We start from the raw sequence: 14,248 nt of genomic DNA, 5'->3' as shown, positions 1-14,248 counted from the left end.
ACTGGTGACTCCCAAGGAAAGCCTTATTTTACCCAGCAAAATAAGCCTCTGAGCCTGTGCCACCAGATAAACAGCAGGTTTATTCCAGATATTCCTAGAAACACAGGCACGCTTCAGTTCATACAAGTTCTCACAGAATGTATTCAACTCCTGGTTTAAGAAACACACATAAGATGAGCTCAGTGATCCTAAGCATGTTCTGCAAGAGTCAGCTGGGATCCCAAGAAACCACGGCACTTTGGCTCACATCAGCACTATCCAAATCAAAGAGCAACAACCCGGGTAGTAGTGCATCCCTCCTCCTTGCTGGCATTCCTCCAGCACTCATCCTCCAGCAGCCTGCAGAAGCACTGCTTCAAAAAATGCTTAAATTCTATCCAAGCCCCGGGGAAACACTGGTAGCATTAAAGCTCAGGACAAACAATGGAAACCTCACACTGGCCCCAGAAGGCAACACAAGCAAATCTAAACCTGACAGAGGACATCCTGTGCCAAAGCTCCCCTGTAGGAGGAAGGACCCAGTCATCAGTGAGGCAAAAAGGATGTGCTCTCAAACACCGATGTCAGGAATGTACCAGGAGTTGATATCGTTTTTATCACATCACTGCAAAAACCAGCCAGACTAGATTTAAAAAAAAAAAAAAAAGCCAACAAGAACAAAAAAAACCCCAAACAAACAAACAAACAAAACCCCCAGGCACCCCCCCCCCAAAAAAAAAAAAACCAAAAAAAAACCACACACAAAAAGAAACAAGTGTCATCAATTCTCCTGCAGCCTGGGACAATTTAGGCACTTCTAAACCAGGAAAAGCCCAGGGTATAGAGTGCTGGAGCACAAAGTTTCTGCCCACATGGACAGGATCCACCTGGGACAGACAGGACCTAAAAATTCACACACACTCCTATGGCCTTTATTTGGAGAAAGCTACTATTCACAATGTTTTGTCTCATTTCTATGGGCCTTCACCAACACGGAGATTATTCAAATTGACAGCAACACTTTGGCAAGATCATTTTCCAGTATCAAAGGACACCTACCCAGTAACTGCTCTAATGTAGCATGAGGCATAACCCATGTATTTTAATGCCTTAACCACGTGTCATGGTAGCAATTGGACTGAAGCTATTAAACCTTAATAAATCCATGTTTCCATCTCCAATTCCACTAGCAGTATTTGCAAGACATTGTAAAACCATAATTCAACCAGTCTCTTCACAAAGTAATACAAAGGAACATGGCTTATAAAAACAATCCTTGGACTTTTCCCCCCATTTCTTAAACTATGTGAGTTCTAACTTTTCTCTGCACACAGAGCACCTAAAGATGCTTCTTATTCTTTATGTAAAGACTGAGATTCTCATAAATCGACTATTTGGGGGAAAAAAATAATGAATGACGAAATCTGTGGCCAGTAAGACTCTGTGAATCTGTTGACAAGTCTTAAAAATAAAAAATAAAAAAATGCAATCTCCTCCTGCTCCCAGTCTTTGGCTATCACAAGAAAGAAAAAGTTTCTTAAATAGTCTTTTACTAGCAATTTTATTAAAGGTTCAACCTGAACACCAAAACCCTCAGGCAGTCAGAAACCTTCAGCACACGTGATTGTGTTTCCTTTCTAAGAGGCTGGACCAAGCCTGGGAAAATGTGAAGCATCCCTACAGTTGTTGGCAGCTCCAGAAAGAACCCCCCACCTGTGCTGCAGGCACCACATTACCCACACAGCAGCTGCTTGTTATATCGTGATATAATGAAGTTTCACAGTGACACGTGAAGCAACACTAGAAACAAACGTAGCTCATGACTTCAGCGTGTTATGCAGCACGAGGGCGACACAAATGCTGTACAAATTATCACTACTATTCATAGGCTCTAATAATTCTGCATTTTTCTAATACGGTCTCCCCAACACACAGCACAGCCCTGGGTGACACCAGGGCTGCACAGCTGCGTGAGCTGGCAGCAGTCTTAAACGTGCTGCATGACAGGACCCAAATGGGTATGACTTTAAGAGCAGTCCCAGACTCCGGGAGACAAAGAAATCCTCTGCGCTGAGAAATGCAGGGAGAAACTCATAGTGAGGACACAAAAAGTCCTCCTCTGGGTAAAGAACAGACAAAACGAGAGAAAAGAGTTGCAATGGCTTTATATTCGTTTTGAAAATTTCTGTTTTCTCTCAGTGGGATACTAATCCCCTTGTTCCCACGAGCTAAGCTGGCTCTGGGGGGAACAAGTGCCACCTTACACCACCAAAAGCCCCTGCAGAATCACGTCCCCCAGCATTTCACCAGGAGTGAGGCACCTCACAGAGGATGTGAAATAGCAGGGACTGGACCTCAGTTTTCTAAACAAAATTAGCTGCACACCATTCTGTTTGCGTATCGGTTTCTCTTGCTCATGATGTGCTAATTCAGGCAGCAACTGCTGCAGCACATAAGGACAGCTTTCAAATAAAACAGCTATATACATTATTTTTGCCTCCATCCTACACAATTCCATGGCTTTTTCCATACGCTCCAATGCGTATGTCCTCTGAGCATTATTAATAGCTACTAAAGAATATTATCTGCCTACCAATCACTTCAGCTTCCTATTTAATGGCAAGTACATTTTTAGAGCATCAAATATATCAACAGGGACAATGGTTGCTAAATTTGAAGTCAACAACAACTGGAAAACATTAGCTACTTCACTGGTATTTTTACATGCTGCAGAAATATCTCTTGAAATAAATGAGCCTTTTTTTATCCCTTCAAAGAGATAATAAAATAATACTGAATTCTAAATACTGTCACATATCCTCAGCAAACAGCAATTCAAATTTAGATAAATACATTTTTACTGCCAAAGATAATGAGCAAAAATAACTACAATTCAACTTTGCATAGTGGATTGGATGAAAAAAAAAAAAAAAAAAGACCACCTTAAAATGATAGCTGGATGTCAGCCACAGTGCAGCCAATGAACACTCACCAGAATGTGGATACTCTTAGAAAAAGGGTTAAAGCAAAATAATTCTTAGGAACAAATGCTTATCGTTGCATCTGGCTGCAATGCTAACCTTAAAAGACTACTAAAATATTCCATTAGCATACTAACCACGGTACATAAACTTTTATGCTTAAAACGTTCAATATTTCAACGTAATTTCAATTAATGGAAATTGAACATTAGGATATGTATCAAGTTAAGTGTGATGATTTTCCTTCCTGTGTGTGCACCAAAGCAGCTCCAACCTGCTGGTACCAGCTCCCACCACAGAGGCTGCATCCCCAGGAGAAGGTCCTCAGCAGCTCACTGGGGTTCGGGTGAGCAAAACACCAACACAAATCTCTGTTCAGCTCTGTGCTGTTATTTCAGCACGTGCCAAAGCATAAAGTGCCCAAGCACATCTGCAGTGTCTGCTCAGGGACCTCACTGGGCAGCAAGCACAACCCAGAGGTGCCTGCCCCACAGGAGATGCTTTCTTGGGAGAACAGGAGACAAAGGTATGAAAGCACCATTTGGAGAGTCCTAGGGGAGCAGCAGAAGCCAAACTATGTCAGAAGCCAGTAGGACAGGGATAGGTTTCAGAGCTTTACCCTGTGAATCATCACCAACCCAGGTCTGTAGTGCGCTCTCGCAGCCAGGGCTGCATTGCCATTTCACGGTTTAGGGCTTTTCCGACTTCTCCATAACATGACCTTGCTCAGAAGGTTTGTTGTTGTTGGTTTTGGGGTTTTTTTTACAGCATGGAAGCTTTTATCATTAACCTTCCCCTGGCTCGATCCATTTCCTTCATGAATCACAATGCCACAGGACTTATGAGGGGTGAAAAAAAGAGAGAGGTCAAGTATCACAATTCTTAATTGACATTTATTAGGCAGTTTAGTCAAGCAGCTGCAGGCAAAGGGTCAGATAATGCCCTGCAGTGACACAGTAGCCTCTCCATATGAATTTAAAGCCTGTCAGCACCAAGTCCCGCAGCTCAGCTTCCTCCTCAGTCCCATGGTGGTACAGCCTAGGAGGGAGACCTGCCTGTCATGGAGCAGCTCAGCATTGGCCTGAGCTTGGGCTGGTCCCTGATGGGTTTTTGGAAGATTTCTGTAAGCTCTGTACTTCTGTAAGCTCAACAGCGGTTGGTGATGGGACACAGGAGTCATGTCATCATGTGACAAGAGCCCACGTTGCACCGTTGATTTATTAGGAGAAGATTAAGAAAGATCAAGTTATAAATGCCCATTCAGTTTCCATAGGTGTAGCTGCACAGACATCACAAGAGAGGGGAACAAACACGAAATGAATAGATCTCAGAAATCTCTAAAAAGGACTGATGTCTGTATGATGACTGATCATTTTTTATAGGTCAAAAAGGCCTGAATCCACTAAAAGTTTGAGGCTTACTTTCCCATTTATTTATTTTCCCACCTCCTCCTTTGTCATGAGCTAGATTTTATAGGCTTCAGGTGTGGAAACAGAAAGCAGTTACCACTGGAAAAGAAAAATACTTCGATACTCTTGCAGTATGAATTTCTACTCCTCGTGCATATTTATATTCTTGGTATTCTTATTGCACAAGTTTAAAGTATAACCAGTGTGTGCTCCTGCAGTTTGAATTACTGACTTTGCTGCCCAAACACCAGCCAGCATCAAACCCTCACATATCACTGATGCACAAGCAAATATTCATCCACCCTGGACTTTGCACACCCTTTATGCAAAGTGGGAAGAAGGACAACTTTCCCTGGCAGGCTGGGGAAAAAAAGAAAATAAGGAGCTATAAATAGCAGCAGCTGTTCAAAGACTTCAGGAGGCTTGGCATGTGCCCGTATGCCCAGCAGAGGTAGGAGACAGTAGAAATTAGACCATTCATCACGTGGACACACAGCTCATCACAAGGGAACAGCCACTGAGCACAGCTTAAACTGCTCCTCCAAAGCAAGAAGTCACTAAACAAACATTAACTAAAGTTGCTGAAATGATGGATCTTTCTGGCAGACTGCAGTACTCCCAGGGGATAACTCAGCTTTGGCTACGTGGGCACACATAAAATCCACCAGCAGCCTATGCTTGTTTGCAAAACCTTTAAGTCAGTGAAAACGAGAGCCTGTTGCACACCCTAAGGACTTGTCAGCACACGTGTGATTCACGGTAACAGCCTGGCTGCAGTCATCCCCTCCTGCCTTCACTCCTGCCACAGTAAAAACCAAATCCCAGGAACAAGCCCTCTCTCCTTTCCCAGCAAAATTGCCTCAGTGCACTGAGAGCGTGCAGACCGCACAAGGGCAGACCTGGCTTAGCTGTTTCCACAGAGCTGCCATCGCTTGCCAGTGGTCTTAAGAGCATGAATGCCTGGTTGCACAGCATTAAACCCCAATCTGCACAGGCAGGACATAACACAAGTTCAGAAGCTTCCAGGGAACCATCCTATTGCCCCACACGGACCACCACGTACTGGCTCACTCTTACTGCTCCTAAAGAAATGAGGGATTACTGTGATGCAAAAGCACCTGCATTTTGAGAAAAGACCCAGAATGAACATTTAAAACCAGGAAAAATAAAAGAAACCTATGGGATACACCATCCTTTTTAACAAGTAAAGGAATTTAACATTAACATTACACACATCCTTTTTAACATTGTAGAAGGACCACCTGATCTGAGCTAATGGTGCTGAGTGACAACATATCTTCTTTTTCCTTTCCTAGCTTGTCACAACAGTTACTACACTATTAGGAGCATCCACTTAATTCCCAGTTTGAACTCATTCACCTTCTGTACCCAGTCATCAATCTGGTCCTGACTTACTGGTTAGCTTAACGAGTCCGCCAGAAAAAGTCACCTGAGCTCCTTTGGTTGCTCATATTAAACACTTCACGGTCTTTGGGTTACTCTCCCAGTGTGGTACCACACCTCCCCTGTCCTGCAAGTAAGGGCACAGGAGGTGGGGACAGGACTCAAGTGACGGCCGATTTCCCACCAGGCTGAAAAGCTGCTCCCCAGCCCAGGAAAGGGGTGCAGAGGAATGCTGAGCAGCAGGACCAGAGCTGGGAAACCACATCCACGATCCGGGCTGTGTGTCCTGCTGCCTGGGAGCTCCTGGGGGCTGCTGCCACCTAGAGATGCTCACACAGCGAGGCTGCGTGCTCACCGGCCCGTGCACTCCACTGCACCCCAGCACCAACCACAGAAAGGGCTGAGCACCCACCCCAGCAGCTCATCACCGGCTCTGGCCAGTGACTCACATAAAGGTGTTTCTCCAAAAAGCCTTTGAAGGTGTGCACGCTCTGGATGACAGGCTCTGCTTTCAGATCAGTGCAAGTGAACCTGCTGAGGTTTGCCTAAATTAAACTAAAACAAAACAAAACAAACCAACCAACCAACCAACCAAACCCACAAACTAAAATGCCCTGAAAACTAGAAGAAAACATTTAGTTAAATTAAGGTCTGGGGCTAGTACCCTGCTAAAAAACTGAGGGCACATTGCAGAACAACTCAGCATTACAAATTAAGGTCAGGAGTGCAAAGCAGCACTTGGTGCTCAGCTCAGAGCACCCATAGGGTGCTGGGCCCTCTGCTGCCATGCTCCAAGGGACCACACATGCCTTTCTCTGTTACCTGTCCTGCTTCCTTACTGTGCACACTCAAGAAAAGGGCTTCTCCCTTCGTGAGTTGCTACTGCCAAGTCTCATTTGGTTTACTCATAGGCATGTATTTCAGGTCCTTATTATGACTGTTTTCACGTTAATTACAAGCACAGCTCCTAGTGCCAAAATCCATACACATAAACATCAATTACCATCTCTTAAAAAAAAAAACAAGTCACAGCTAAGTCACTGGGGCACTCAGCAGTGCCAGTGCACGGCGCAACCCAGAGCCAAAGCTGCCCCAGGTTCCCTGGGAATGACCCCAAGAGCAGGGCCACACTCAGTCTCCTCTGCCCTGCCGCAGTGCTGGCTCACAGGGCTCTCAGGACACACAAGGACAGTGACAGCCTGCCCTGGCCACCATCCAGAGACCTCCCCACAGATCCCCCACACTGAAGGGCTGCATGGGGGGATAGTGAGGCTTCCAGGAGGGATGCTGAGTCCATAACAGCACCCACCGCCCTTTGGCAAAAAGGCCAAGACGGGACAACCCCTTTGCGGGGGCTGAGCCGTACGGAGGCAGTTACAGGCTGAAACTCCCAGTCAATATTTATCGTGCCTTTGGAAGGCACTCAGAGCTCAGCCTAATTTTAACCATCAAATAGACATCGTGGCGGAGTAAATGGGAGAGGTGCCAAAGAGGGCTCCTGCAAAGCAAAGGAGAGCTGCATCTCTCCAAAGGCATGTGGCATGTCCCATCCAACATGGCTTGGAGAGGAGCAGTGGCATGAAATTAAAGCCTGCCCATACATCAGCTGAACACGCTCCTCACTGGAGGCGGGGGGTGGGGGGGGGAAGAAAAAGAAAAAAAAAAAACCCTGCGAAAATATTTGAAGTAAAATTAATTTCTCAGAGCAGCTGAATACTTCAAATAGCACTAAGTTAATTTGGCTATAATTACTTAACAACTCACCAGCCCCATATATCGGAAAATGGAGTTAATTTATCAGCTATTTCCAAGCAGAACAAAGACTTGCCAGCTTCCAGGTAACAGCCCAAGCTGTTTAGCTCACGTGACCCTGTCTGAGCTGTACACTGCAAACATTATATGCCCAAGCACGGAGACAGAAGAAATCAGAAAACCCCAATGTATTCTCGTATTTGCTTCTTAACCAGCACACACGGGATAATGAAATCAAAAGTTTGGCCAACAGCTTGCTTGCATGAACAAAGGCATCAGCATCTCTCTTGATGCACTGAAAATGAGGGTGGCAGCCATAGCCTCATCCTAATGCCCCCAAAAGCCAAGCGAGCCAAATATACGGGGGTCCTAAATACTTGCAAATCATGGCTCCCTGTCCAGCCTGCATTGCTATTTCAGCAAGCACCAAGACTCAATCTAGCAGCCAGTGCCCAGAGCAGTGCCCAAACTCCTCTGAACAGGAAATGTCTCTCCAACCCTGTTATTCTAATAAACGGATTTTCTGTTTTGCACAGGGCAGGGCACAGAGGCTTTTCAGCAGCACAGATCCAGGAGGCTTCCCCAGAGGCAGCAGGAAGGCAGGCGAGAGACCCTAGACCAATGCTTTTTATTTTCACTGAGGTATAAATCCAGTCTTTGTGACAGTCCACTCCAACAGCCAGGTTCGAACAGTGGGAAGCAGAGTATGGGAGAATCCAGCGGGGACGGCTGCTGCCTGAAACGGGGGCAGGCTATGGGGAAAGTGCGATACAGAAAAGTACCAAATCAAGGGAAACGACCGGCTGCGTGTAAACAGGCAGGCAAAAAGGTACAGCGAAGCAGAGCCTGTGAAACAAGGAATGCCATTCTCCTTCAGCTGGGATTTACCAATTCAAACTGCAGGAAGAGAACATATAAGAGAAACCAATAGCCCAGCTTTTCACCCCTCCTGATTTCGAGGGTTAGGAAACAATCAGACGCAGAAAAAGTAAACTGTGCCCCAAGATCAAAAACCGCCTGCGAAGGCCAACCAGGCACGCAACGCCGGGACACGCTTCTTTCGCTTCTCGCCAAACGTATTCTCCTCTCTGTTACATAAAGCCGCAAAATATAAACTGAATTGTGAGAACGAGGAGCTGTTGCACCAATACCGCCCAAACATCATAAATTTTGCATCAACGGGGAGGGAAGGAAAAAAATCCAAAATAATAATAAAAAAAAAAAAAAAAAAAAAAGCAAAGTTACAGAGACTGAAGAGACTTCCTTTTAATGTTTTATTCACAGCAAAGGGGCGATGCGGCGGGGGGCGATCCCCGTGCCCTCCCCGGGCAACTGAACCGGCACAGCCCGTATTACGGCGGCGGAGAGCGCTGCGCCGATGCCAACGGGAAAACAAAATTCAAGACAACGCTGCAAGTTTCCCTCCACAAAGTTAAAAATTCGGGGCAGACCCTGCAAGAGGAAAAAGCGCCTTTTCTGGCGTTAACTTCCAAGCCGCCTGCTCGCCCTCCCCCGTGCGCAAACACCCTCGGACCTGTGTTTACGCTGCGGTGTTGGGACACGCCGTACGGACTAATGCACAGGTGTGAGGGGAACGAATGCTGCCTCGCCCGCCCGGCGCGATGGGAAGTTCGGGAGCGCAGCCCCGTCGGGGCATCAGCGGCACCTGCGGGGACACGCACCGCGCCCGGCCGGGGCTCCGGCGGGGAAGGGCGGCCCCAGGGCCGGGCGGGGACAGCGAGCGGGGACAGCGAGCGGTTCTGCGCGGACGATCCGCGACCGCCGGCTCCGCTCCGCTTCCCGCGGGGGACTGTCGCCCTCTGGCCGCCGCCGCCGCTCCGCGGGACCCGCGCGAACTCCCGCACCCCGCGGGACCCGGAGAAGTTGTCGGTCGGGCGCCGCCCCTCCCCGCGGACCCGGCCGCTCACCCACCTGCCTGCGCCGCCGCGGCGGCCCGCGGGGCCCCGGCCGCCGCCGCCAGGACGCAGCAGCTCCACCACAGCAGCCCCCCGGCCGCCGCCGGCATCGCGCCGCCGCCGCTGCTGCCTCAGCGCCGCCGCTGCCTCCCCGCCGCCATCCCCCGCGCAGCCTCCGCGCTGCCGCCGCCGGCTCCCAAAAGTTGCCGCCGCGGAGCCGCCGCCCCCAGCGCCGCCCCTCCGCGGGCGCCGACGGGGCGGCCGCGCCGGTGCCGGCCCGCGGGCGCTGCGCCGCCAGCACGCGCGAAGCGGAGCGGCGGGCGCGCGAGGAGGAGGAGGAGGAGGAGGAAGAAGGAATGGGGGGGTGAGGGAGGAGGAGCGGCGGGACGGAGCGAAGGGGCGGGCGGGGGCCGAGCACCGCGCGGGACCGCCCCGCCCCGCACCGCCGCCCCCCCACACACACACACACGGGCGCTCCGCACCTGCGGAGCCGCGCGTGCCGCTGCCCGGGAGACGTTCCCGCTCCTTCCGCCCCCCGCTCCGCCAAAAGCGAGCGCCAGGTGCACAGCCCGGCCAGATCCCAGCGCGGGGGGCAGAGGGGAGGCTGCGAAAAACCCCGAGGGAGGGGTCCCCCGAGAGAACGATCCCCCGAGGGAAATTTGCCGTCACGTGAGGCGGCACAGCCGGGGCGGGGAGCGATCCTGTTTCAGGGGGGCACAGGGACACGTCCCGACACAGCCAGGACGGGGAGCGACCCTTGTCCAGGGGGGCACGGGCACGCCTCCCGACAGAGCCCCGCGTAAGTGGCGGCGGCCCCAGTGCGGGCTGAGTCCGTCCCAGCGGCAGCCGGAGCTGAAGTGAGAAGGGCATCGTGAGCAGCGTGAAGCCTGCCTAGGCTTCGCTCCTCTGCGGGAGCCCCCCCACTCGCCTGATCCGGACAAGGACATGGCACATCACCCTCCTCCCTTGGGTGCTTCTGGGTTCTGCCTCACCACACAGCCCTCGCTGGGTGCTCACAGCTCCACACCACGTACAAAGACCGCAGCACCCCACCTGCACTCTCAGCTCCAGGGTGAATTTAGGGCTTCCCAGCACTCAGCAGAAGTGACTGGGAAGCTTTAGGGTGGAAGGGCTGGAAAGGAGGGCAAAGTTATAAGGGCAACAGGGGAGGGTGGTGGCACCTCAGAGCTCACTCTTCCATGGGGTTGTGGGAGGACTTTGCTCTGAAGCAGTGGATAAGCAGCCACTTTTTCCAGCCCACCTGCAAGTCCGTGGTCAGAGGTGCCATGACATCTTCCACCGATGCATCCCCAATCTTGATGGCCCCTACCAGCCTTCTGGCACATTCCTAAAAGCACCCAGGTGGGGACAGCTACAGTGCAGGTGTCCTGCAACTACCAGCTCAGCATCCCCCTTGCTACCACCCACCCCAGCACAGGGGTGCAATGCCCACAGACATCCTAACATGTCCAGGGACAGGCATCTCAGCAAGGAACGTTTTGGCAAGACAGCAACTGAAAATCTCAGCATCTCATCACAGGTTTGCAACAGTAGCTGCAATTTAATACTCTTGACAAGTTGACTGGCATTCTCAGAACCTCAGTCAGAGCTGCAAATGCACAAGAGAAAAACACCTTCAGTTCTTTACTTCATGTCCCCGAAATGTATGCATTGGGTTTTGCAGCCTCCTCATCCTGCTCAAGCCCTTGTGGATCTCATCAACACGAAGGAGCTCTCCTCCTGCCTTTCCAGCTAGTCTACACAATACTTCCTGGAGCGACTTCCCAGTGATGCTGACAGCTTTCCCTGGCACCCTGGAGCAGATTAAGTGGAAGAGTGCAGCAGTGATTGTCTTTCCTTCAGCCAGCTCCAATGGAACAATTTTCCCATAGGAATTAAGCTCACAGGAGGAGTAACCCCAGCCCCTCCAGCCAGATTGCCTCCTTTCCAATGAAGCCAGAGGCTTGCTTGTCTTTAAAAAAAAATAAAAAAAAAAATCTCCAAATCAAGACAGTATTTCAAGTCGGATTACGACTTTCTCCAAAGAGCTGAAAGTTTGAGCTGGAAAGAATTAGCTGGGCTCTGCAGAAAGGAGGCTGTAAAGGAGGAGGTTTTACTGCTGTCGGTGCTGCATCCCACTGCCCCATGACAGCTCTTTGTACATCAGCAGCGGCAAAGGGGCAATTCACCAGCAGGCAGAGCCAGGTGAAAGAAAAAGCAATGGGGAAACAGAGCCCTGATGTGCAGGGTCTTCAGCATCTTTCTTAGGGTCTTCCTTGAAAAGAAAAGGGTGAGGCCAGCAGGAGGGGCCAGGAGCCAGCCTGTGTCCTTGCCAAGGGGATTAGCAACAATGCTAATCATCCCTCCTCATCACCCCCAGGAAAGAAGCATAATTCCTGCCTGTCGCAGAAATGGATCCAATGGGAGGCTGCGAGACGAAACTCACTCAAATATTGAACTAGAAAAATTTTGCTCTATCTGCCTCTCAGTAAACAGTGACTAATTGCTCTGGCTGGAGCTGCTGTACCTTCAAGATTGGAAGGTGCAGATGGAGCAACGATAGTGAAGGCTCCTTACCTAACGCTGGCTGTACATTAATCACAAATGTTTGCTATGCAAATCTTGTCATACAAAGCAATTATTGCTGTTCCCATACTGACCTCATGTTTATTTATTACATGAGCTCTTTATTTGAACCTTGTCTGGTCTCTCTTCCCATATAAGCGTATTAGCGTGAGGCTTCCAAAGGCACCCAGCTGAGAAATTGTAGATTTATTTGTGGCGCGGAGGGACAGCGCACGACACGCTGACTGCAATGCAGAACCAAGAGGCTCAGCTCTTACACCGGTGGCTCTTCATGCAAAATATTCTCACCCCGAGGTCTCCTGGTGGGATGAAGGACGCTTTCTAACAGCACAGGGCCGTGACTCCGGGCTTGCTCTAACGCTGCAGTATTAACCGATGGTTAATGGAGACTGTCAGCCCGAGGAGCCGCGCAATAAAACTCCGGTTGGGCTCGCTTAGGGCCCGCCTAGCAGAAGTAAAATTTTACACAGTCCTTTGTCCTTGGCTTTGCCACCTTTGCCTACCTCTGGGATGACAAGCTGCAAAAAGATTTAACTGTGCCACCAAATAAGTTGCAAGTGCGTTGCTGAAAGGGGAGGTGTTTGGGTGGCTGGAGCAATGAGTGTCTTTAAGCATCAAATAATCTCTTGCCACAGGAGTTTTCTCCATGTGATTTAATGTTGAGCAACACTGGCATCCGGTGGGCAGAGGGTTTCCTCCCTGACAGCTCGTGGCACCTCACTCCCTTGGCTTCGTCCTAGGGCTTCTCAAGATCATCATTAAACGCAATTTCTAAGTTAATCTGGATTTAAGGCTCTGGTTTTCCCTCTTCCTTCAGTTGGGCTTCACAGCAGGCAGAGCAATGTATTAACTTTTTACAGATTTCTTTTAAACACACTAGATTATACTCTGCTATGTAATCTAGGGGCTCCTGAAATCAGCTGCCCCTCCAAGCGCATCAGTTTTGTTGTACAGGAACCCTGCTTGCCTGATATCACAGGCAAGTCTCCCTCGCTCCCTTGAGGCTGGTGGGAAGGGTCCCCATGGTGTTTGCTTCAAACCAGACCCTCCTGTCTGACCTCTCATGGGTCCCCTCCACGTCCACAAACACTATCGGTGCTCTTTTACCAGGAGAAAACTGTGGGAAAGCCCCCAGAGTCTGAGTCAAATCAAATCCCTCTATTACACCCCTCAGCCCTCCTCACATCTCTCACTGCTCTTTCTTCTGTTCTCACCACTGTTTTCAGCTCTTCCCAACGTAGTATCGTTTTCCAGTGCAATTAGCATAACACTTCCCACTGCTTCCAAATCATTAATAAAGTCAGTAATTAACAGCAGGCCTGATGATGAACCCAGCAATGCTACACTCTGTACTTTCTCCTGCCTGAATTGCTTCTTTCCAGTGTCACCCTTTCCTTAGGATCACAGCTGGCCTTCCATCCACCTAACAACTTGCATGCCCACATTGATTTGAAACATTGCTTCCCCCACCAAGCATTTATCTTTTATGGTGCAGTTGTAGTTTTTGCTAATTTTTCATTAAATGCCTTCTTTTTTTCCTGAAGTAATATTTTTCTTGAGAGGTTGAATTAAAAAGAGACCATAAATGACTAATTGTAACTAATAAAAATTAAGAAATAATTGGGCAATATCTTTAAACGTATATGCCTGGAGTCAAAACTCCTAAATCCCTCTTTCAGTTAGAGCAGACTGGGGGTTTTATTCTCCCCTGAAGGAGCAGCAGTTCCCATGACTGTCAGGGAATGCTCTGAGTGATGGAATAACCCCCCGACAACCCCAGAAAGCTGAGGGCTGGGAGAATACAGCAGAACACAGCTTGCTGCTGCCCTCCTTCCCTCACTGACAGAAGGAGGAGCGGCCACACCAGGGCAAGTGGGGCTTTGGGGACCTGGTGGACAACTTGATCCTCTTGAAAAACAGCACCTTTAACCTGCGGAGAGCCCTACCACTTCCACGGGACTGTTAGAAAGGGATTAGACATTTAAGGCCAAGACAGTTACATTAAAAAAAAAAAGCAATAAAAGGTGTTTTTTGTTCAGAGCAAAAATCAGCCTTTTAACTGCTTCCCCTTGCAGGACTGCAGCCGCGAACTCAAGGATTTTTATATCCAGTTGTAAAATATCTGGGGGAAAGCAGTGCCAGGGACTGGGCACAGGACCCTGTGCCTGAGTCAGCACTGCCCATCCAAGGATGCTGCAGCATCCCCATGGCTTTGGGAGGA

The 14,248-nt window shown here is 49.4% G+C and overlaps 1 protein-coding gene across 2 annotated transcripts in view; it reads right to left on the bottom strand.

The window, feature by feature from the left end:
* ERBB4 (erb-b2 receptor tyrosine kinase 4) overlaps nt 1–9,618 on the bottom strand; it is a 603,712-nt gene extending 594,094 nt beyond the window's left edge. The window contains exon 1 of one of the 2 annotated variants that reach the window (XM_051786747.1): nt 9,458–9,618. In XM_051786747.1, the coding sequence (XP_051642707.1) occupies nt 9,458–9,551 (94 nt within the window). In that variant the 5' untranslated portion in view covers nt 9,552–9,618. The remainder of the gene's footprint in view (nt 1–9,457) is intronic. The other variant, XM_051786748.1, reaches the window with a different exon arrangement.
* Nucleotides 9,619–14,248: the final 4,630 nt, after the last annotated feature.

This window comes from Manacus candei, unplaced genomic scaffold, assembly GCF_025592945.1.
Source record: "Manacus candei isolate 608988 ecotype Guabito, Panama unplaced genomic scaffold, ASM2559294v1 h1tg000023l, whole genome shotgun sequence".
Taxonomy (NCBI): Eukaryota; Metazoa; Chordata; class Aves; order Passeriformes; family Pipridae; genus Manacus; species Manacus candei.
This window is presented reverse-complemented; position numbering and strand designations above follow the sequence as displayed.